General features: G+C 48.2%; 2 protein-coding genes across 2 annotated transcripts in view; both read left to right on the top strand.

The window, feature by feature from the left end:
• LOC140721392 (uncharacterized) overlaps nt 1–22,197 on the top strand; it is a 1,266,977-nt gene that overhangs the window by 458,297 nt on the left and 786,483 nt on the right. The window lies entirely within an intron of this gene.
• LOC140721361 (uncharacterized) lies at nt 1,183–5,236 on the top strand. The gene is made up of 5 exons (XM_073036200.1): nt 1,183–1,280; nt 2,897–2,991; nt 3,818–3,984; nt 4,893–5,064; nt 5,163–5,236. Exons 1-5 carry the CDS (start codon nt 1,183–1,185, stop codon nt 5,234–5,236), a joined length of 606 nt encoding a protein of 201 aa, XP_072892301.1.

Genomic DNA, 22,197 nt, shown 5'->3' on the forward strand with positions numbered 1-22,197 from the left:
TGGTAGGGACATAAAATTCAGATGCTTGGATTCGCTCAAACAGACTCAGGAGTCCAGCACCAGATAAGAACAGGGACTGTACTGGGCTGTGTTATGGTGTTTCAATAACCCCACTTGTCACGGTAATTATTTCTAGTATTTCTACCGTATCAATACTATCAGTTGCTGTTCCAGGGGAAGCTGAAACAGGTGAAGGTAGATGAGGTTATTTTTATGAGGTGGAACTGTTTTCAAAGGAAATGAGAAGCAATGGGTTCTTTTTCAATGTGTTTAATTCTGCAAAGCACAGTTTCTGGACAGACAAGGGAGCATATATGTCAAACTCAAGGCCCGCAGGCCAAATCCGGCCAGCGGTGGAATTACCTTTGGCCCGCGAGATAATATCTAATTACTATTAAAGCTGGCCCCAGTAATCGAAGCGCCTATGGCGTATGATATGGCTAATGCTGAGTTTATTCAGGTACCAGGTTTTCAGGGTTTTTAGTGTTTATTTGGCAGTCTTGCTCGGCAGTCTTCTTCATAAGAAACGGAATTTGTAATGTGAAACACTTTGTAGTTATAGCAGAGACTGAGACACATGAGAGCAGGCTGAAAAAACGGAGGCAACGAAAGCTGCGTTCGCACGCGTCCGACTGATCCGGCCCTCATGAAGCTGCATTTTGCTCAGTCCGGCCGTGACCTAAAATGAGTTTGACACACCTGCAAGGGATTGAAGTGTTCCAGGCGGTCGCAGGGATGTGCCACTGTGATCTCAGTCCAGTTGTGACCATAGAGAATGGCAGAACAGGACTGAGGGGGCGAATGTTCTGTCACTAATTCGACATACCAGCAGCACACTCTGACGAATAAAAAACACAGTAAATTTAATGTTTTTTCTTTCCCCCAATCATACTCAGAGGAAAAACGGTGCAAGTATTTGTAAAATAAATGCGATGCTGGTTGATGTATGTGTGAAGTAAATTGGTTGCCAGGCAAATTCGTCAGCGGGAAATGATCATAATTTTAGATGATTACTGCTGTGATGTGGTAACCTGTTTCCAGACAGTGAGCAAGAAACTGATGGAGAAGGGAGTTCTTATCTTGCTGTCGAATTTCACTATATCTCAGGGGGTGGTTATTTCGGCAGAGTTCCTCCCGGAACGGCTCATTACTGTAATGGGCAACTGCGGATAACTGTTAAAGATGGCTCTTTATAAACAGGGTGACCTTGAAGTCAGCTCCAGGCCGGGGGAGAAGGGGCACAATAAAATCTGGAGAAAGGGAATGCCTCCTGTTCAAAAGTGAACATTATTCCAAATGAATAATATTCCGTCAGAGTTGAGAGCGCCCTTCGTTCTGCTGTCTCTGTGCAATAAACCCACAGCAATCTTTGCCCTGAGTGTCTCTGGGGCTTATAATCTGACAATAAACTGGTCCCAAGCTGAACGATAAACGACAGCAACAGAAGCGGATCAGGATGCGGGTTGTTCTTCCTTTCTCAAACAGATCAAATATTCTAGAGAAACCCATTAATTCTGGCTCGGACCACTTGTTAGAAAGACGTTTTCAAAGAACATGAGGCATTGTATGATTTAACATAAGTGTTGTGGAACAAGGTGTGGCGTTACATGCTGAATAGACTGAAGTTCAGGTTTATGACCGTTTATTAACTGGACATTACTTAGGGTGTGTTCACTTACTGTTAGGGCCTATAAAATTCAGATACTCGGATTCGCAGGAGTCTAGCACCAGGTAAGAAGAAAACCAACACGGGGAAATGTTATGGTGTTTTATTACGGTAATATTTCTAGTGTTTCTGCCAGTTCAATATCGTGGATTAATGGATTTGTGTGTGTTTTTTGTTTAAACCATAGAACCATACAACACTACAGGGTTTAGCCTCCGCCACCAATGCTGGCAAGTCACTCCAGGCACTCACAACCCTCTGTGTAAAAAAAACTTACCCTGATGTCTCCCCTTAGCTTCCCTCCCTTAATTTTGTACATATGACCTCTGGTGTTTGCTATTGGTGCCCTAGGAAACATGTACTGACTATCCACCCTATCTATGCCTCTCATGATCTTGTAGACCTCTATCAAGTTCCCTCTCATTCTTCTACGCTCCAAAGAGAAAAGCCCCAGCTCTGCTAACCTCGCTTCATATGACTGTTTTGAATGTATGGTGGGTCAACATTGTGTTTAACAAGCGTCATGTAACTCTGATAATAGCCATCGAAATATTCATAGAAATCTTGACCGGAGTTTAGACGTTAATTATGGTCTTAAAGCCCTGCTGGAAAAACTATAGTGCTTCAGAACAAAATGTCCCGGTTATGGGTGATTTTGCATTGTTCAGGATGTCAGAGGGTTTCTATATAGACCCATACCGTATATTGCTAGAAGCGTCAATGCCATACGATGTTAAACTGAAGGGAGATGGTGAGAATCAGGTGTGACTGAGAAATCTGTGTAATTCAGTGACGAGAGGAGTAGATGTCCCATTGGTCAGCAGAAATGTTTCAACCCACTCTGCTGTAACAGTTGTCCATTACTCACCACAGCGCCACCAGTGGTAGGAGGAGCAAGGCAGTGGGCGCCATCTGCTCAACCTGGCTTGCCATTCCGTTAACACATCACCACCGGTCCAGGACACAAGATTGATTCCTAAAAGGGAATTGCCTGCAATATAGCAAGTAGATACCCTGGAAAATCCTGGCTTAGTGTACAATCCATGGAGAGCATGGAAATGGGCATCGTGAGACTGTGGGTGGATGGGCGAAGGTAGATCAGGCCATGTCAAGTGTTCGGTGAATAGGCCCACAATGTTTGGAATAGTGCGACACAGTTAAAAAAAAGAAAAAGTGTTTTCATTTACACTTCAAATAATGTCTGAGCATCCTGTTAATTTTGTTTGTTAGAAAGCAGCAAAATCTGATCAAAGCTGTCCTCAAAATGGATAACGGAGCGAGCAGTGGAGGAGTTCCAGTGACGTCAGCATCGGGAAAGGTCACGGGTATGCCAGCGGATTCTTTTCATTTATAAATATTGTCTTGACTCCGTGTCTGGGTTTAATTCAATATCCGCACTTCACAAAGTATTTGTGAAGGGACTGGGTAGAGTGAGAAGACAGAGAAGGAAGAGACGGAAGTTAAAGTCACCCCCCTCCCCTTCATAAACATTGACTTCTCTAACTTCCATTAATGCCCCTCCTTCCGTTCGTAAACATTGACTTCTCTATCTTCCGTTAATGCCTCTTCTCCCCTTCATACCCCGTCCCTTGTTTGTTTGTTTGTTTATTTATTTATTATTATTTCCCCCTTTTTTAACTCTCTCCCACTTTTTTCTCCTTCTGTCCCTCTCACTATAACTCTTTACCTGCTCTCCACTCTCTGGGCTCCCCTCCCCATTTCTTTCTCCCAAGGCCTCCCGTCCCATGATCCTTTCCCTTCTCCAGCCTGGTATCCCTTTTGCCAATCAACTTTCCAGCTCTTAGCTCCATCCCTTCCCCTCCTGTCTTCTCCTATCATTTCAGATCACCCCTCCCCCTCCCACTTACAAATCTCTTACTATCTCTTCTTTCAGTTAGTCCTGACGAAGGGTCTCACCCCGAAACGTCGACTGTTCTTAGACGTTTCGATAGATGCTGCCTGGCCTGTGCGTTCAACAGCATTTTTGTGTGTATTGCTTGAATTTCCAGCACCTGCAGATTTCCTCATGTTTACATATATATTTTGGACTGTGTTTGGTGACCTGGCGCACCACCTTTAGGTTCCAGAGAGACAGTTGCTGCCCAATATGAGGTCGGCAATTTCTTTAATTTTCCCCATTTTCCTTCACAGTTTCAAGTTCAGTGATCACCGAGCTCCTGGCAAGCTGGAATGATTTCCAGCTGCTGCAGTTGACGGACTTCTACTGGGACAGGCTGGAGCAGGCGATGGAAGGAGGGGTGCACGGAGTGAGTCTAGCGTTAATGGCCAAGAATCAGTTCAGTGTAAAGGAACATCAGGTGAGTGGGAAGGAGAATGAGTCTGAATTTTTGCACATCACAGGACTGATGGGTGCCGGAACTCTGACTCATCAGATATTACATTAGATAAAGGAACAACTGGGAAATAAATACTGTACATACAATCACAAATATCTGAAACTGCACCAGTGATAGAAAGGGGTGAAAAGGCCCTGCAGACTGGTGGGTAGCTGCTCAATATTCAGAGTGAGTTGAGTTGTGTGGGCTTGAAGTATTAATTTGAAATATGACAGTAAGTTTCGGTTTGGAAAGACCGTGCAGCATGATGGCAGGATGACAGTGAGAACTGGGACATCATCTGTGGGTGCCACAGGAGCTTGAATGTGTTCTGTTCTGAGTGGAGATGATAGTGTTTCAATCTGTAACTGCAAACAGTGTGGATCGGGGAATACTGCCATGTTGTAATGTGTAATCACTGAATAAACCTCCACTGGAAAAGGCAAATGAAAGGCATCAAGTGTCAGCCGGTAATCCGCTGTCATGTTGGACACTGGCAGATTAAGGAGGTGATTCACATCATATTTTCTGAAACTTCTCTGCAACTCACTCTGTTATTAAAGCCCTCCTGTTTTCTTTCTTCAGTTGTGCTCATTATTTTCTGATTTCTGTTTTACACCGTCAAATCCGGTGAGGAATTATTTATGGATTTGGAGCCACGTCAATGAAGCGGTCACAGACCAGCCAGGATCTCATTGACTGGTGGACCAGGTTCACGGTGAATGTCCCTCCGTGTGCTCTGCACTCAGAATGTACAGTCCATGTCCAGACAGGATCAGCACCCGTCCGGGTGACTGCTCAGTGTGATCCCGTTACAGAGCACATCATTTACTTCTCATTCTCTGTGTGAATCTGTCAGTCCCCAATATGTTCACTGTTACTCTTCACAGAAAATCTCTGATCTCGCTGATAAGGGAGAGCGGGCGGACAGTTCTAAACTCCTCCTGAGCCTGGTGATGGAGAAGGGCTCCCGCGCCCCAAGGGTGATGTGGGAAACCTTTGTGAAAATGTGGAATGATGTTCCAGAGTTGGACAAAATACTGAAGGAAATACAGGAACATGGTGAGATAATATCAGCGATTAATTCAAATTTGGATTGAATACAGTACACATTACAATTTGACAAAAATGATTTCCTCAATTTGTTTACATTCAAATAGGTTGTGATTCTTCCCATCGACCAATTCCCGCTCAACATTTACTGAAGTTTCTCAGTGAGCTGAAAGGTAAGTGAACGTTCATTGAACATTGAAGAGTATAACACAGGAATAAGCCATTAGGCAAATAATGTTGTGCCGAAACAGCTAAGAAATAAATCAAACAAACCTGAAGTCTAATCTCTCCTTGCTACACCATGTCCATCTGCCTCCATCTTCCTTACATCAATGTGCCTGACCAAACGTCTCTTAGAAGTCTCTAACAATTTGCCTCTACCACCTTACCAGGCAGTGTGTTCCAGGCATCCACGACTCTCTGATTAAAAAAAAAACTACCCCTCACATCCCCCTTAATCCAAACCCTGCTCATCTTCACTGCACGTCCTCTAGTAACAGATATTTCAAACCCAGGAGACTGATTCTCTCTGCCCACTTTATCTAAGTCTCATAATTTTGGATAGTTGTCAGAGCTCCCTCAATCTCTGATGATCCAGAGAAAACATTCCAAATTTATCCAGGCTCTCATGATAACACGTGCCCTCTAAAGCAGGCAACATCCTGATGAGCCTCCTCTGCTCCCTCTCTAAAGCCTCAACATTCCTCCGGTAGTGGGGTGAATGGAACGGTACGCAATGGCCCAGATGAGGCTGAAGCAGAGTTCATCAAGTTGAAACTTGACCTCTGTTTCCACCAACGGTTGTAATTTGCGTAGGGCGGTTCAGTTGTTGAGTCCCAAGGATCTGACCAGGTAAATACTGGCAATGTGACAGAGAACACAGTGAGACACAGGGAAACGTGTTTGCTAGAGGGAGAGTTTTCAAAGGACATTTTGAGGAAAGAGGCAGAGAGCTGGTGAGTTTGGGGAAAGTGGTCACACCGCTCTGGGGACTGCAACTACAGATCCCCACCGGAGTCTGAGTGGAGAAGGGGCGATCTGGAGAATGGAAAAAAAGACTTGTATTTCTTCACACCAAAAAGTCAAAACCTTCTCTTGCCAGCCACAGCCCCCTCCTGAACAGACTCATCCTGAACCATTTTCTAAACTCCCCCAGTTCCTGCAGATTATCTTTTCTTAGAGTTGGGCGTCCACTGAAGTTTGAGTCACAGAATAGTAATAATAGCATCACTTAAATTAGAAAAGCAGGTAACATCCCAACTGGTCTGTTCAACCACAGAGCAGCAGATGAACCCCGCTGTGTTCACATCTGCACTCCCTAGTGCAAACACTGCTACAGTGTTAGAGAGGGTGAGACTGGGGGACATATTCCTCAGCTCCGTCCACAGAAGCTGCAATTCATGTCTGCGGTGTTGTGTGATGACACTGTGGAAGGGTGAGAAATAGGAATTAGGACAGGGAAACCAAGGGTTATGGGATCGTGGCAAAGAAGGTGCAAAGGACTGAAAATATCTATAAATAATATTGCAATTAGTTAAACTGTGACCGTATGGATGGGAAGCTCACTACATCCATAAGCCCATCATGTCTGTGAAAATGGAGCCCGGGGCAGTGCATGGGCTCAGAGATTGTAACGCTTCATCATCGCAGACTGAGTTGGATCACTCAACTGCACATTTAACAGAGGAGAGAGCGAAGGAAAGACAAATATCACAAAACTTACTAATATTGCATCAGCCCATGTTTTATCTGATTATTCGAAGCTCTTAACAGAAATATAAGGAATCTCAGCCAAAACCTTGATTTAGGGTCTCTCATTTACAAGAACAAATCCCAAAGATGATAATTTAAACATGGGACCAGAGATAGACAAATCAGGAAGTTTACAAACCACTCATGCCTCTGTCACTTCTGTCAATGATGTTCCAGTCCACATCCGCTCAATGAAACCTCACACTTTCCCAGCAACATGGATTTGGTAAATCGCTACAAGCTTGTTCGTCAACTATTCCTCATGTTGTTTGCCAAGGGAATAGACACAACAGTGAAATTCTCACACCCATTTCTGAATATGAAGCAGAAACTCTCCCTGATTGTTCAAGAACATCATTTCTACCACTATCACATTCTCCAAAGTAAATATGTCCACAATCAATGTTTTCCTACACTCCCTATCACAACCGAGTACATTAAATGGAGACCCCACACTCACCTGACAGGGTCCTGACACACAGTGAGACTCCACACACCCCTGACAGGGTCCTGATACACTGTGAGACCCCACACACCCCTGACAGGGACCTGACACACTGTGAGTCTCGACATACCCCTGACAGGGTCCTGACACACAGTGAGACCCCACACACCCCTGACAGGGTCCTGACACACAGTGAGACCCCACACACCCCTGACAAGGTCCTGACACACTGTGAGACCCCACACATCCCTGACAGGGTCCTGACACACTGTGAGACCCCACACACCCTTGACAGGGTCCTGACACACTGTGAGACCCCACACACCCCTGACAGGGTCCTGACACACTGTGAGTCCCGACATACCCCTGACAGGGTCCTGACACACTTTGAGATGAGAAAATCTGTAGAATCGGGAATTCAAAGGAACGCACACAAAATGCTTGAGGAACTCAGCGGCCAGACATCAGCTATGGGAAAGAGTAAAGAGTCGGCGTTTTGCGAAGGGTCTCGGCCCGTAACATCGACTGTATACACATTTCCATAGTTGCTGCCTGAACTGTTGAATTCGTACAGCAGCTTATGTGTGTCTCTACTCATGGTTGGGTTTATAACATCCAATCTATCAAATATTTATTTACACTCCTAACTCCATGTGACACCACTTTCAATCAATTAAATTCCTTCGGGTCGTATCCATGTTCCTCAATGTTCTACTCACTGCCCTGTCTTTCGCTGTGAAATTCCTTCTCTGATCTGTCCTTCCAAATTATAATACATTATTGTGTCTATTTCGGATTCTGTTCGGCGACGTGCTGCGCAGAAACCCCATCTTTAGGATCCAGAGAGCAATTTGCGGTCCAATAGGTGTTCGATTATGTCTTTAATTTTCCCCATTTTCCTTCACAGATCTGAGAGAGATCACCGAGCTCCTAGCAATCTGTGACGATTTCCAGCTACTGCAGTTGACGGACTTCTACCGGGACAGGCTGGAGCAGGCGATGGAAGGAGGGGTGCACGGAGTGAGCCTGGCGTTAACGGCCGAGAATCAGTTCAGCGGAGAGGAACATCGGGTGAGTGAGAGGGAGAATGGATTTAAATTTTCACACATCACAGGACTGATGGGTGTCGGAACTTTGTTTCATCAGGATGTCAAAGTATAAAAACAAATCACAAAGAACTATATATAATTCTTAAAAATGTGAATTTCAACCAATGATTGAAAGAGTTGTAAATACCCCTGCTGGCGGCCCAATGTTCAGAGCGAGGGGAGTAGGCAACAGTTCTATGATGTTGCAAGAAATGAGTTTAAATGGATATAGAAACATAGAAAACATAGAAAACCAACGATTGCCAGCAGCTCATTCCACGCACTCACCACTCTCTGAGTAAAACACTTACCCCTGACATCTCCTCTGTACCTACTCCGCGGCACTTTAAACCTGTGTCCGCTTGTGGCAACCATTTCAGCCCTGGGAAAAAGCCTCTGACTATCCACACGATCAATGTCTCTCATCAACTTATACAGCTCCATCCGGTCACCTCTCATCCTCCGTCGCTCCAAGGAGAAAAGGCCGAGTTCACTCAACCTATTCTCATAATGCACGCTCCCCAATCCAGGCAATATCCTTGTAAATCTCCTCTGCAGCCTTTCTATGGTTTCCACATCCTTCCTGTAGTGAGACGATCAGAACTGAGCACAGTACTCCAAGTGGGGTCTGACCAGGGTCCTATACAGCTGAAACATTACCTCGGCTCCTAAATCCAATTCCACGATTGATGAAGGCCAATGCATCATATGCCTTCTTAACCACAGAGTCAACCTGTGCAGCTACATTGGGCATCCTATGGACTCGGAACCCAAGATCCCTCTGATCCTCCACGCTGCCAAGAGTCTTACCATTAATACTATACTCTGTCATCATATTTGATCTACCAAAATGAACCACCTCCCACTTATCAGGGTTGAAATCCATCTGCCACTTCTCAGCCCAGTTTTGCATCCTATCAATGTCCCACTGTAACCTCTGACAGCCCTCCACACTATCCACAACACTCCCAGCTTTTCAGTCATCAAATACGGTACGAACTTTTATTTTGGGAAGACCGTGCAGCGTGACGGCAGGATGACAGTGAGAACCGGGACATCATCAGTGGGTGCCCCAGGAGCTCGAGTGTGTTCTGTACTGGGTGGAGATGATTATGTTTCAATTTGTAATTGCAAACAGTGTGGATTGGGGAATACTGCCATGTTGTAATGTGTAATCACTGAATAAACCTCCACTGGAAAAGGCAAAGGAAAGGCATCAGGTGTCAGCCAGTAATCCGCTGTCATGTTGGACACCGGTGGACTGAGGAGATGCATCACATCATCTTCTCTGCAACTTCTCCGAGACTGTTCACGCTGATACAATAACCTTCCTGATTTCTTTCATCGGTGATCAATATTTTCTGATTTCTGTTTTGCTCCGTCAGATCCGGTGAGGAATTATTTATGGATTTGGAGCCACGTCAATGAAGCGGTCACAGACCAGCCAGGATCTCATTGACTGGTGGACCAGGTTCACAGTGAATGTCCCTCCGTGTGCTCTGCACTCAGAATGTACAGTCCATGTTCAGACAGGATCAGCACCCGTCCGGGTGACTGCTCAGTGTGATCCCGTTACAGAGCACATCATTTACTTGCCATTCTCTGTGTGAATCTGTCAGACCCCAATATGTTCACCGTTACTCTTCACAGAAAATCTCTGATCTCGCTGATAAGGGAGAGCGGGCGGACAGTTCTAAACTCCTCCTGAGCCTGGTGATGGAGAAGGGGTCCCGCGCCCCGAGGGTAATGTGGGAAAAATTTGTGAAAATGCGGATCAATGTCCCAAATTTGGACAAAATACTGAAAGAGATACAGAGATATGGTAAGATTATATCAGAGATTAATTTAAATTTGGATCGCAACAAAGCACAGTTTACAATTTGACAAAAATGATTTCCTCAATTTGTTTAAATTCAAACAGGTTGTGATCCTTCCCATCGACCAATTCCCGCTCAAATTTTACTAAAGGTTCTTAGTGAGCTGAAAGGTAAGTGAACATGCATTGAACATTGAAGAGTATAACACAGGAATAACACAAGAAATAAATCAAACACACCCAAACTCTAATCTCTCCTTCCAACAACATCTCCATTTGCCTCCATCTTCCTTACATCCATGTGCCTGTGTAAACGTCACTTAGAAGCTTCTAATAATTTGCCTCTCCCACCTTACCAGACAGTGCGTTCCAGGCAGCCACGACTCTCTGATTAAAAGTCCTATCCCTCACATTCCCCTTCATTCTACACTCTCTCACCTTCAATGTATTCCCTCTGGTAACAGACATTTCAACTGCGGGAAACCGATTATCTCTGTCCACTCTATCTATGCCTCTCATAATCTTGTCAACCTGTGTCAGAGCTCCCCTCGGCCTCCGATGAACCAGAGCAAACAACCTAATTTTATCCAGCCTCTCATGATAGCACTTGTCCTGCAAACCAGACAGCATCCCGGTAAACCTCTTCTGCTCCCTCTCTAAAGCCTCAACATCCCTCCGGTAGTGGGGCAATCGGAACGGTACGCAATGGCCCAGATGAGGCTGAAGCAGGTTCATCAAGTTGAAACTTGACCTCTGTTTCCACCAACGTTTGTAATTTGTGTTGGGCGGTTCAGTTGTTGAGTCCCAAGGATCTGACCAGGTAAATACTGGCAATGTGACAGAGAACACAGTGAGACACAGGGGAACATGGATGCTAGAGGGAGAGTTTTCAAAGGACATTTTGAGGAAAGAGGCAGAGAGCTGGTGAGTTTGGGGAAAGTGGCCACACCGCTCTGGGGCCTGCAACTACAGATCCCCAACGGAGTCTGAGTGGAGAAGGGGCGATCTGGAGAATGGAAAAAAAGACTTGTATTTCTTCACACCAAAAAGTCAAAAGTTCCCTTGTCAGCCACTGCCCCCTCTTGAACCAGCTCATGCTTAACCATTTTCTAAACTCCCCCAGTTCCTGCAGATTATCATTTCTTTGATTTGGGCGTCCACTGAAGTTCTAGTCACTGAATAGTAATAATAGCATCACTTAAATTAGAAAAGCAGGTAACATCCCAACTGGTCTGTTCAACCACAGAGCAGCAGATGAACCCCGCTGTGTTCACATCTGCATTCCCTAGTGCAAACACTGCTACAGTGTTAGAGAGGGTGAGACTGGGGGACATATTCCTCAGCTCAGTCCACAGAAGCTGAAATTCCTGTCTGCCGGTGTTGTGTGATGGACACTGTGGAAGAGTGAGAGATGGGAATTAGGACAGGGAAACCAAGGGTTGTGGGATCGTGGCAAAGAAGGTGCAAAGGACTGAAAATATCTATAAACAATACTGCAATTAGCTAAATTGTGACCGTCTGGATGGGAAGCTCACTACATCCATAAGCCCATCATGTCTGTGAAAATGGAGCCCGGGGCAATGGATGGGCTCAAGAGAATGTAAGACTTCATCATCTCAGACTGAGTTAGATCACTCAACTGCATAATTAACAGAGGAGAGAGCGTAGGAAAGACAAATATCACAAAACTTATTAATATTGAATCAGCCATATTTTATCCGATTATTCGAAGCTCTTACCAGAAATATAAGGAATCTCGGCCAGAACCCTGGTTCAGTCTCTCTCACTTACAGGATCAAATCCCAAATATGATAATTTTAATTTGGTACCAGAGATAGACTAATCAGGAAGTTTACAAACTACTCATGTCTCTGTCACCTCTGTTAATACTGTCTCCAGTCCACAATGAAATCCCTCAGTTTCCCTGCACCATGGATTTGGTAAATCGCTACAAGCTTCTTTGCCAAAATTCCTCATGTTGTTTGCCGAGGGAACAGACACGACAGTGAAATTCCCACACCCATTTCTGAATATGAAACAGATACACCTTCTGATTATTGAACAACATCATTTCTACCACTGTCACATTCTCTAAAGTAAATATGTCCACAGTCAATGTTTTCCTATGCTCCCTATCACAGCTGAATACATTGAATGGAGAGCCCATACATGCCAGACATGATCCTCTCACACTGCGATACACAACGCGCCCCAGTCACGGTCCTGACACACTGTGAGACCTGACACAAACCTGACAGGGTCCTGTCAAACTGCGAGACCCAACACATCCCAGTCACGGTGCTGACACAGTGTGAGATATCACACACCACAGAGAGGGTCCTGACACACTGCGAGACCCCACACACCCCTGACAGAGTCCTGACACACAAAGAGACCCACACACCACTAACAAGGTCCTGACACAAAGTGAGACCCCCACTCACGACTGACAGTATCCAGATACACTCACAGACCCCACAAACACCTGACAGGGTCCTGACACACTGTGAGATGCCACACACACCCAACAGGGTCCTGACACACAGTGAGACCCCACACACCCCTGACAAGGTAGTGACACACAAGGAGACCCACACACCGCTATCAAGGTCCTGACACACAGTGTGACCCCAAACACACCTGACAGTGTCCTGACACACTGTGAGACCACACACATACCTGACAGCGTCCTGACACACTGTGAGTCCCCACACACCCCTGACAGTGTCCTGACACACTGTGAGACCCAACGCACGTCGGAAATGGATCTGACACACTGTGGGACCACCACACCCCCCCCATCCTTGCTAACGTCCTAAAATACCGGGAAACCCCATACCCCCTCACAGCGACCTGTCACTCTGTGAGACTCCACTCAACCCTGGCAGTGTTCTGTTATACTCCAGTACAGGATCCAGACACACTGTGAGACCCTACCCACTCCTGACTGGGCCCTGTCACACTGTGAGACCTCAAACACCGCTGGCAGGGTCCTGACAAACTGTCAGACCCCACCCAGTAATGACAGATCCGTGATAAACTGTGAGACCCCCCACACACACCTAACAGGTTACTGACACACTGTGAGACCCCACGCACACCTAACAGGTTACTGACACACTGTGAGACCCCACACACCCCTGACAGAGTCCTGACACACTGTGAGGCCCCACACACTCCGGATATGGTCCTGACACACTGTGAGACCCCACACACCACAGACAGGGTTAGGAAATACTGAGAGACCCCACACGGCCCTGACCTGGTCCTGACACACTGGGAGACCCAAGACACCCCTGAAAGGGTCCTGAATTACCGTGAGACCCCACACACCCCTCACAGTGACCTGCGATACTGTGAGACACCACAAATCCCTGACAGGGTCCTGACACACTGTGAGATTCTACACACACCTGACAGGGTCCTGATACACTGTCAGACCACACACACCCCTGACAGGGTCCTGACACACTGTCAGACCACACACACCCCTGACAGGGTCCTGACACACTGTGAGAAACAACACACCCCTCACAGAGTCCTGACACACAGAGAGACCCCACACACCACTGACAGGGTTCGGAAATACTGAGAGACCCCACACAGACCTGACAGGGTCCTGACACACCGTGGGACACCAACAACCCTGACATTGTCCTGAAACACTGTGAGATCCCACACTCCCCTGTCAATGTACTGACACACTGTGAGACGCCACACAACACTGACAGGATCCTGACACTCTGTGTGACCTAACGCACCCCTGACAGGGTCCTGACACACTGCGAGACATCGCAAACCACTGACAGTGTCCTGACACACTGTGAGATCCCACACACACCTGACAGGGACCTGACACACTGTGAGACCCCACACACCCCTGACAGGATCCTGACACACTGTGAGACCCCACACACACATAACAGTCCTTACACACTGTGTGACCTTCCACATCCCTGGAAGGGACCTGACACACTGTGAGACCCCAGACACACCTAACAGAGTCCTTACACACTGTGAGACTCCACACACCCCTGACAGGTTCCTGAAACACTGTGAGACCCGACACACCACTGACTGGGTCCTGATACGCTATGAGACCCCAGACATCCCTGTCACGGTCCTGAAACACTGTGAGACCCAACACAAGCCTTACAGGGACCCGGCACTGAGAGAGACCCCACACACTCCTGACAGGGTCCTGACACACTGTGAGACCCCACACACCCCCGACACGGTCCTGACACACTGTGAGACCCCACACACCTCTGACATGGTCCCAATACACTGTGAGATTTCACACACCCCTGACAGGGTCCTGACTCACTGTGAGATCACACACACCTCTGACAGGTTCCTGACACACTGTGAGACCCCAAACACCTCAGACACGGTCCCAATACACTGTGAAATCCCACACACCCCTGATTGGCTGCTAACAAACTGTGTGACCCCAAAAACGCTGGCTGGCATCTGTCACACTTTGAGACTCCACACACTCCTGACACACTGTGATACGCCACTCACACCTGGCAGGGTTCTGACACACTGTGAGACCCCACACACCCCTGACAGGGTCATGACACACTGTGAGACCCCCACACCCCTGACAGGGTCCTGAAACACTGGGAGACCCAAGACACCCCTGAAAGGGTCCTGAATTACCGTGAGACCCCACACCCTCCGGACACGGTCCTGACACACTGTGAGACCCCACACACCCCTGACAGGGTCCTGACACACTGTGAGTCCCCACACGCCCCTGACAGGATCCTGACACACTGAGAGACCCAAGACACCCCTGAAAGGGTCCTGAATTACCGTGAGACCCCACACCCTCCGGACACGGTCCTGACACACTGTGAGACCCCACACACCCCTGACAGGGTCCTGACACACTGTGAGTCCCCACACGCCCCTGACAGGATCCTGACACACTGTGAGACCCCACACACCCCTCACAGTGACCAGTTATACTGTGAGACACCACATATCCCTGACAGCGTCCTGACACACTGTGAGATTCCACACACACCTGACAGGGTCCTGATACACTGAGAGACCCCACACACCCCTGACAGGGTCCTGACACACTGTCAGACCACACACACCCCTGACAGGGTCCTGACACACTGTGAGAAACAACACACCCCTCACAGAGTCCTGACACACAGAGAGACCGCACACACCACTGACAGGGTTCGGAAATACTGAGAGACCCTACACGGTCCTGACAGGGTCCTGAAACACCGTGAGACCCCACTCACTCCTGAAAGGTTCCTGACATACTGTGCGACACCACACCCTCCGGGCAAGGTCCTAACACACTGTGAGATGCCACACAACACTGACAGGATCCTGACACACTGGGAGACCCAACACACCCCTGACAGGGTCCTAACACACTGTGAGATGCCACACAACACTGACAGGATCCTGACACACTGGGAGACCCAACACACACCTGACAGGGTCCTAACACACTGTGAGATGCCACACAACACTGACAGGATCCTGACACACTGGGAGAACCAACACACCCCTGACAGGGTGCTGACACACTGTGAAACCCCACACACCCCTGACAGGGTCCTGACACACTGTGAGACCCCACACACCCCTGACAGCTTCCTGTTACAGTGTCAGAAAGCACACACTCCTGAAAGGGTCCTGACACACAGTGAGACCCTACACACTCCGGACAGGGACATGACCCACTGTGAGATCCCGCACACATGCCAGAGTCCTGAAATACCGTGAGACCCCACACAGCTCTCTCAGCAACCAATTTTACTGTGAGACCTCACACATCCAGTACAGGAGACTGATTCACTGAGAGATGCCACACACCACGGACAGGATCCTGACAAACTGGGAGACCTAACGCACCCCTGACAGGGTCCTGAAATACTGTAAGACCCCAGACACTACTCACAGCGACCTGTCACACTGAGACCCCACACACCACTGACAGGGTCCGGAAATACTTTGAGACCTCACACGCCCCTGACAGGGTCCCGACAGACTGTGTGACCTTCCTCACCGCTAGCAGTGACCTGACACACTGTGGACCCCACACACCCCTGGCACGGTTCTGAAACACTGTGAGACCCCTCACACACCTGACAGGGTCCAAAAATACCGTGAGACCCCACACACCCCTGACTGCGACCTGTTAAACTGTGACACCCTGGCAGAGTCCAGTTACACTGTGAGATCTCACATATCCGGTACAGGATCATGACACACTGTGAGACCCCACACAGACCTGACAGGGTCCTGATACTCCGTGGGACACCAACAACCCTGACATTGTCCTGAAACACTGTGAGATCCCACACTCCCCTGTCAATGTACTGACACACTGTGAGACGCCACACAACACTGACAGGATCCTGACACTCTGTGTCATCGCAAACCACTGACAGGGTCCTTACACACTGTGAGACCACACAGATCTTTGTCACGGTCCTGACACACTGTGAGACCCCACACACACATAACAGTCCTTACACACTGTGTGAGCTTCCACATCCCTGGAAGGGACCTGACACACTGTGTGACCCCACACACGCTTGACAGGTTCCTGACACACTGTGAGACCCCACACACCTAACAGAGTCCTTACACACTGTGAGACCCCACACATTCGGTACAGGGTTCTGACACACTGTGAGACTCCACACACCCCTGACAGGTACCTGAAACACTGTGAGACCCCACACACCCCTGACAGGGTCCTGCACACTAAGAGACCCAACATACCGCTGACAGGGTCCTGACACACTGCGAAAACACACAAAACCCTGACAGATTCCTGACACACTGTGAGACCCGACACACCACTGACTGGGTCCTGATACGCTATGAGACCCCAGACATCCCTGTCACGGTCCTGAAACACTGTGAGACCCAACACAAGCCTTACAGGGACCTGGCACTGAGAGAGACCCCACACACACATGACAGGGTCCTGACACACTGTGAGACCCCACACCCCTGACACGGTCCTGACACACTGTGAGACCCCACACACCTCTGACAGGGTCCTGACTCACTGTGAGATCACACACACCCCTGACAGGGTCCTGACACACTGTGAGACCCCACACACCTCAGACACGGTCCCAATACACTGTGAGATCCCACACACCCCTGATTGGCTGTTAACAAACTGTGTGACCCCAAAAACGCTGGCTGGCATCTGTCACACTTTGAGACTCCACACACTCCTGACACACTGTGATACGCCACTCACACCTGGCAGTGTCCTGACACACTGTGAGACCTCACAAACCTCTGACAGGGTTCTGACACACTCTGAGACCCCACACACCCCTGACAGGGTCATGACACACTGTGAGACCCCACACATCCCTGACAGGGTGCTGATACACTGTGAGACCCCACACACACCTGACATGGTCCCAATACACTGTGAGATTCCATACACCCTTGACAGGGTCCTGACTCACTGTGAGATCCCACACACCCCTGACAGGATCCTGACTCACTGTGAGATCCCACACACCCCTGACAGGGTGCTGATACACTGTTTGACCCCACACAGTGACATTTCCTCCCCCAACGCCCCACCCTCAGTGTACGTGCTGATCAGCAAAGTTGCTTCTTTGTATTTTGAATCAGTGATGGTGGGAGGTGAGGGGGAGCTGTGATTCCCCAAACTGTTCCTTTCACTAAATGCCAACTGCCCTCTTCTCTATTTCCATACACCACATCAACACTGGGGATTAAAAGTTTCTTCCTCGGGAACAATGATATTTGTGGATGTACTGGGAGATTGTCCGGTACGGGACAGTCGGGGGATAGTAAACTACCAGGGAAATGCTTACCTTCACAGCACAGTTAATGTGGAAATGTGATGATCTGGTGTTTATCTGGACCAGGCCTCTCTGTCCAGCCAGGGGTCTGTTAATGCAATTTACTTTACTGCACGAACATCCATTGATGAATCCAATTAATGTAATAGCTTTGAGCTAACATTGGTGTACTTAAATACTGAGTTCTGAGTTGAGGCATCTAGCAGTTTGTCCACTGTCTGTTCCCATGGAAGATGTTCAACAGAAACACAAGCAGACTCTGCGGGCACAAACTGAAACACTGAGAGTGAACACGATCCTGATGAGGGAGAAGGTGAAGGTTTTCCAGCTGGTTGATCGATACGCTGAGCTCACGGTCATTTCTACTGTTCGAGATCGGACACTGGTGGAACATGAGCTGCTGGCAAGAGGCAGAGACCACGAGGAGTGGAGACAGAAACATCTCCGCGGAGAGCTGGGAAAACTCCGGACGGATCATTTGTTCCAGAGCAGGCTGTCCTGGAGTAAATCCGAATCTGGGAGTTCAGCAGCAGTGGCCGGAGTCGCGGGGATCGGGAAAACAACAATGGTACAAAAGATTGTTTATGACTGGGCCATGGGGAAAATATACCAACAATTCCAGTTTGTCTTCAGTTTCAAATTCCGGGATTTAAACTCCATTAACTACAGAATAAACCTGAAGGAACTGATTCTAGATCAATATCCTTACTTTGAGAATATCCTGAGAAAGGTGTGGATGATCCCAGAGAGATTGTTGTTTATATTCGATGGTTTGGATGAATTCAATGACACAATTGATTTTTCTGGCAGTCAGAGAGACACAGAACCTCAGTACACATGCACAGATCCTGAATTCAAGTGCAAGGTGTCTGACATTGTGCACAGTTTAATCCAGCACAAGCTGCTTCCAGGGTGTTCAGTGCTGGTGACCACCCGTCCCACTGCGTTACATTTGTTGGAAAAGGCGGATATCAGAGACTGGACTGAAATCCTGGGATTTTCTGGTGAGGAACGGAAGGAATATTTCTTCAGGCATTTTGAAGATCAGACGGTGGCAGAAGCTGTTTTCAAACACGTGACGGAGAACGAGATCCTGTACACCATGAGCTACAACCCCTCCTACTGCTGGATCCTCGCTCTGACACTGGGCCCCTTCTTCATACAAAGAGTCAGGGACCCACAGCGAGCTCCCAAGACCATCACCCAACTGTACTCCTATTATATTTACAACATCCTGAAAAACCACGGCCGTGAGATTGAGAACCCCCGTGATGTGTTACTCAGGGTTGGTCAGATGGCCTTCAGAGGAGTGTCCGATAAGAAGATTGTGTTTACAGATGGAGATTTAATCAACTACAATCTGAAGCCTTCCCAGTTCCTGTCCGGGTTCCTGATGGAGCTTTTGGAGAGAGAGGATTCTGCCCGGTGTGTGGTGTACACATTCCCACACCTCACCATCCAAGAGTTTGTAGCTGCAGTTGCACAATTCCTGAATCCACATCCCGGGGATATCCTGAAAATCCTCACTGTAGCCCACAACACGACAGATGGGCGATTTGAGGTATGTCTTCGTTTTGTTGCTGGTCTCTCCAACCCAATGACAGCTCGGGGCCTGGAGGAGTTTCTGGGTCCATTTCCTCTTGAAACAACCTGCCGGGTGATTGACTGGGTGAAGGAAGAGGTTAAACGCCAGACTGGAAACACAGAGAGTGAAGCTGGTAAAAGGAGCCTCCTGAACACAATGCACTACTTGTTTGAGTCTCAGAATCATGGACTGGCTCAGGCCGCACTGGAATCTGTGGAAACACTTTCTTTCAGTGGAATGACACTGACCCCGATTGACTGCGCGGTCCTGTCTCATGTCATCGGACTCTGTGATACAATAAAACAACTCGACCTGGAGAGATGCCGCATTCAGTGTGAAGGAATCCAGCGGCTGGGACCCGGGCTGCTCAAGTTCCAGGAGTTGAGGTAACTTGATTTATCTCTCACTCTGAACTGTGAAACTGTTCCATTGCGTCATTTCAATTTAAAGGAATTTGGGTAAATATGTAGTAAATCAGATTGTGAAGAATTGTGACAAATGCCCAGCGGATCAATCAGTAATTCGCCAAGCACGGGTGGGTTCTGTGGTTCCTTGTGAAGGGATGTTGGAGACTTCATCAGATCAGTGAACAACGGCCATTGGTTCAATGGTATTAAATCACAGGAATGGCCGTGTTTCTCGCTGCCTGTGACACGTCCATTGACAATGTTCCTTCTCACTGTTACTGACACCCAGACTGACACTGACTGCAGCAGGTGGGTCAGAGATTCACACCCCCTTCCCGGGGAGGGACAAGAGACCGTCAGCAGACTGTCACAGTGAGAAAGAAAGAAATACCATTGTGAGATTGTCCTCCCCTGCCCTTCCCCATGTGTGATATCACCATCAGTCCACCTGTGTGACTGTGCTCACTACCAGATACCCAAACACCATGGGCGCATCTCCTCTCCCGATTGTGTGCCTCAGTTCAGACCCACCCCTCCCGTACAATCTATTTCTAGATCATCTCATCTTATTGGATTATCTTTTCCCATTGGTATACTGCTGTGGGACTTCTCATCACCATTCCCCTTCCTCCTGTGGGACATCTCTTCCCCGCCCTCTTCCTCCTGCAGACTCTGTCTTCCTATCCCTTTTCCTCAGATGGAGTCTCTTCCACCGTCTCCCATCGGCATTTCCCCATTCACAAATCTTCCTCACTGTGGGACTTTCTCCCATCCTTCATCCCAGCCCCTCCTGATACTCTCACACCAGGAACACTTTTCTCTCCATCGGGGAATGTGACAGAATATGTGGAGTTTACAGGGTCTCACCGACAGACGAAATTACTGACATTCGGCGAATACCCTGGAGCTGGGCAGTGAGGGACATTGACAGTGATGGGGACTCCGATCAGTGATTTACTGAAGGGTTTAATGTTTCCTGAAATATCTGAGTGAGAGAAATTCCCTCAGACCCACGGTTTGAATCACTTTGTTCATCAATCTGTCTGTTTGTGTTTAGACTTGGGGGGAATGACCTGGGAGATTCAGGAGTGAAACTGGTGTCTGCGGCTCTGAGGAACCCGGAGTGTAAAATACAGACACTGTGGTAAGTACCAGACTGTGGGGGATTGTGTTTACATTCACTGGGTGTCTGACACTGAACATTAATATGATCAGTAATTGTGTTACTGATAAACACTGGGGAGTTGTATAGTCTCCTGTCTCTCTGTGTCCTTCACCCTCACTCTCTCTCATCTCCAGGCTGGACAAAGTCGGTCTCACAGATTCTGGTGCCGAGGATCTCGCCTCCGCTCTCAGTACAAACCCATCACTGACGGAGCTGAATCTGAATGATAATATGCTGATAGATTCAGGAGTGAAACTGGTGTCTGCGGCTCTGAGGAACCCGGAGTGTAAAATACAGAAACTGCGGTAAGTACCAGACTGTGGGAGATTGTGTTTACAGTCACTGGGTGTCTGACACTGAATATTAATGTGATCAGTAATTGTGTTACTGATAAACACTGGGGATTTGTACCTTCTCCTGTCTCTCTGAGTCCTTCACCCTCACTCTCTCTCATCTCCAGGCTGTACCGTGTCTGTCTCACAGATTCTGGTGCCGAGGATCTCGTCTCCACTCTCAGTACAAACTCATCACTGACAGAGCTGGACCTGGGTTACAACTGGCTCACAGACGGATCTGTCCCCGCTCTCCGCCGCCTCATACTGACCCTCCCGAATCTGGAGCGGATCTGGTGAGTGTTTGTGTTAATGTTCAATGTGATAAAATATCAGCGGATCCGCGGGTTTTCTGGTGATATTTGTCTGTGAGTGTTGTTGAAACATTAACCCCAGTCCCCTGTTACTGACACTGTTGTGTAATCTGTTTATTTCATCTTTATCCTCCCATCTGTTTCAGGCTGGGAGCGAATCGGTTAAGTCAGAGCGGTAAGAAGGAACTGAGATCTTTGCAGGAACCCAGACCCGGACTGACAGTGACCGTGTGAACATCTCCGCCCGCGGGATGGAGACATTTGGCCGATTCCCCGCCCTCCCCTTTAACTCCCACCCTTACCTTTAATGGCCGCGCGCGGGGGGTAATCCCCAACGGTTTTAACGGAACTGACTCCAGTCTAGCGCTCGGTGACATCGGAAGCAGTCCCGCAGTGA

Source organism: Hemitrygon akajei, unplaced genomic scaffold, assembly GCF_048418815.1.
Source record: "Hemitrygon akajei unplaced genomic scaffold, sHemAka1.3 Scf000054, whole genome shotgun sequence".
Classification (NCBI taxonomy): domain Eukaryota; kingdom Metazoa; phylum Chordata; class Chondrichthyes; order Myliobatiformes; family Dasyatidae; genus Hemitrygon; species Hemitrygon akajei.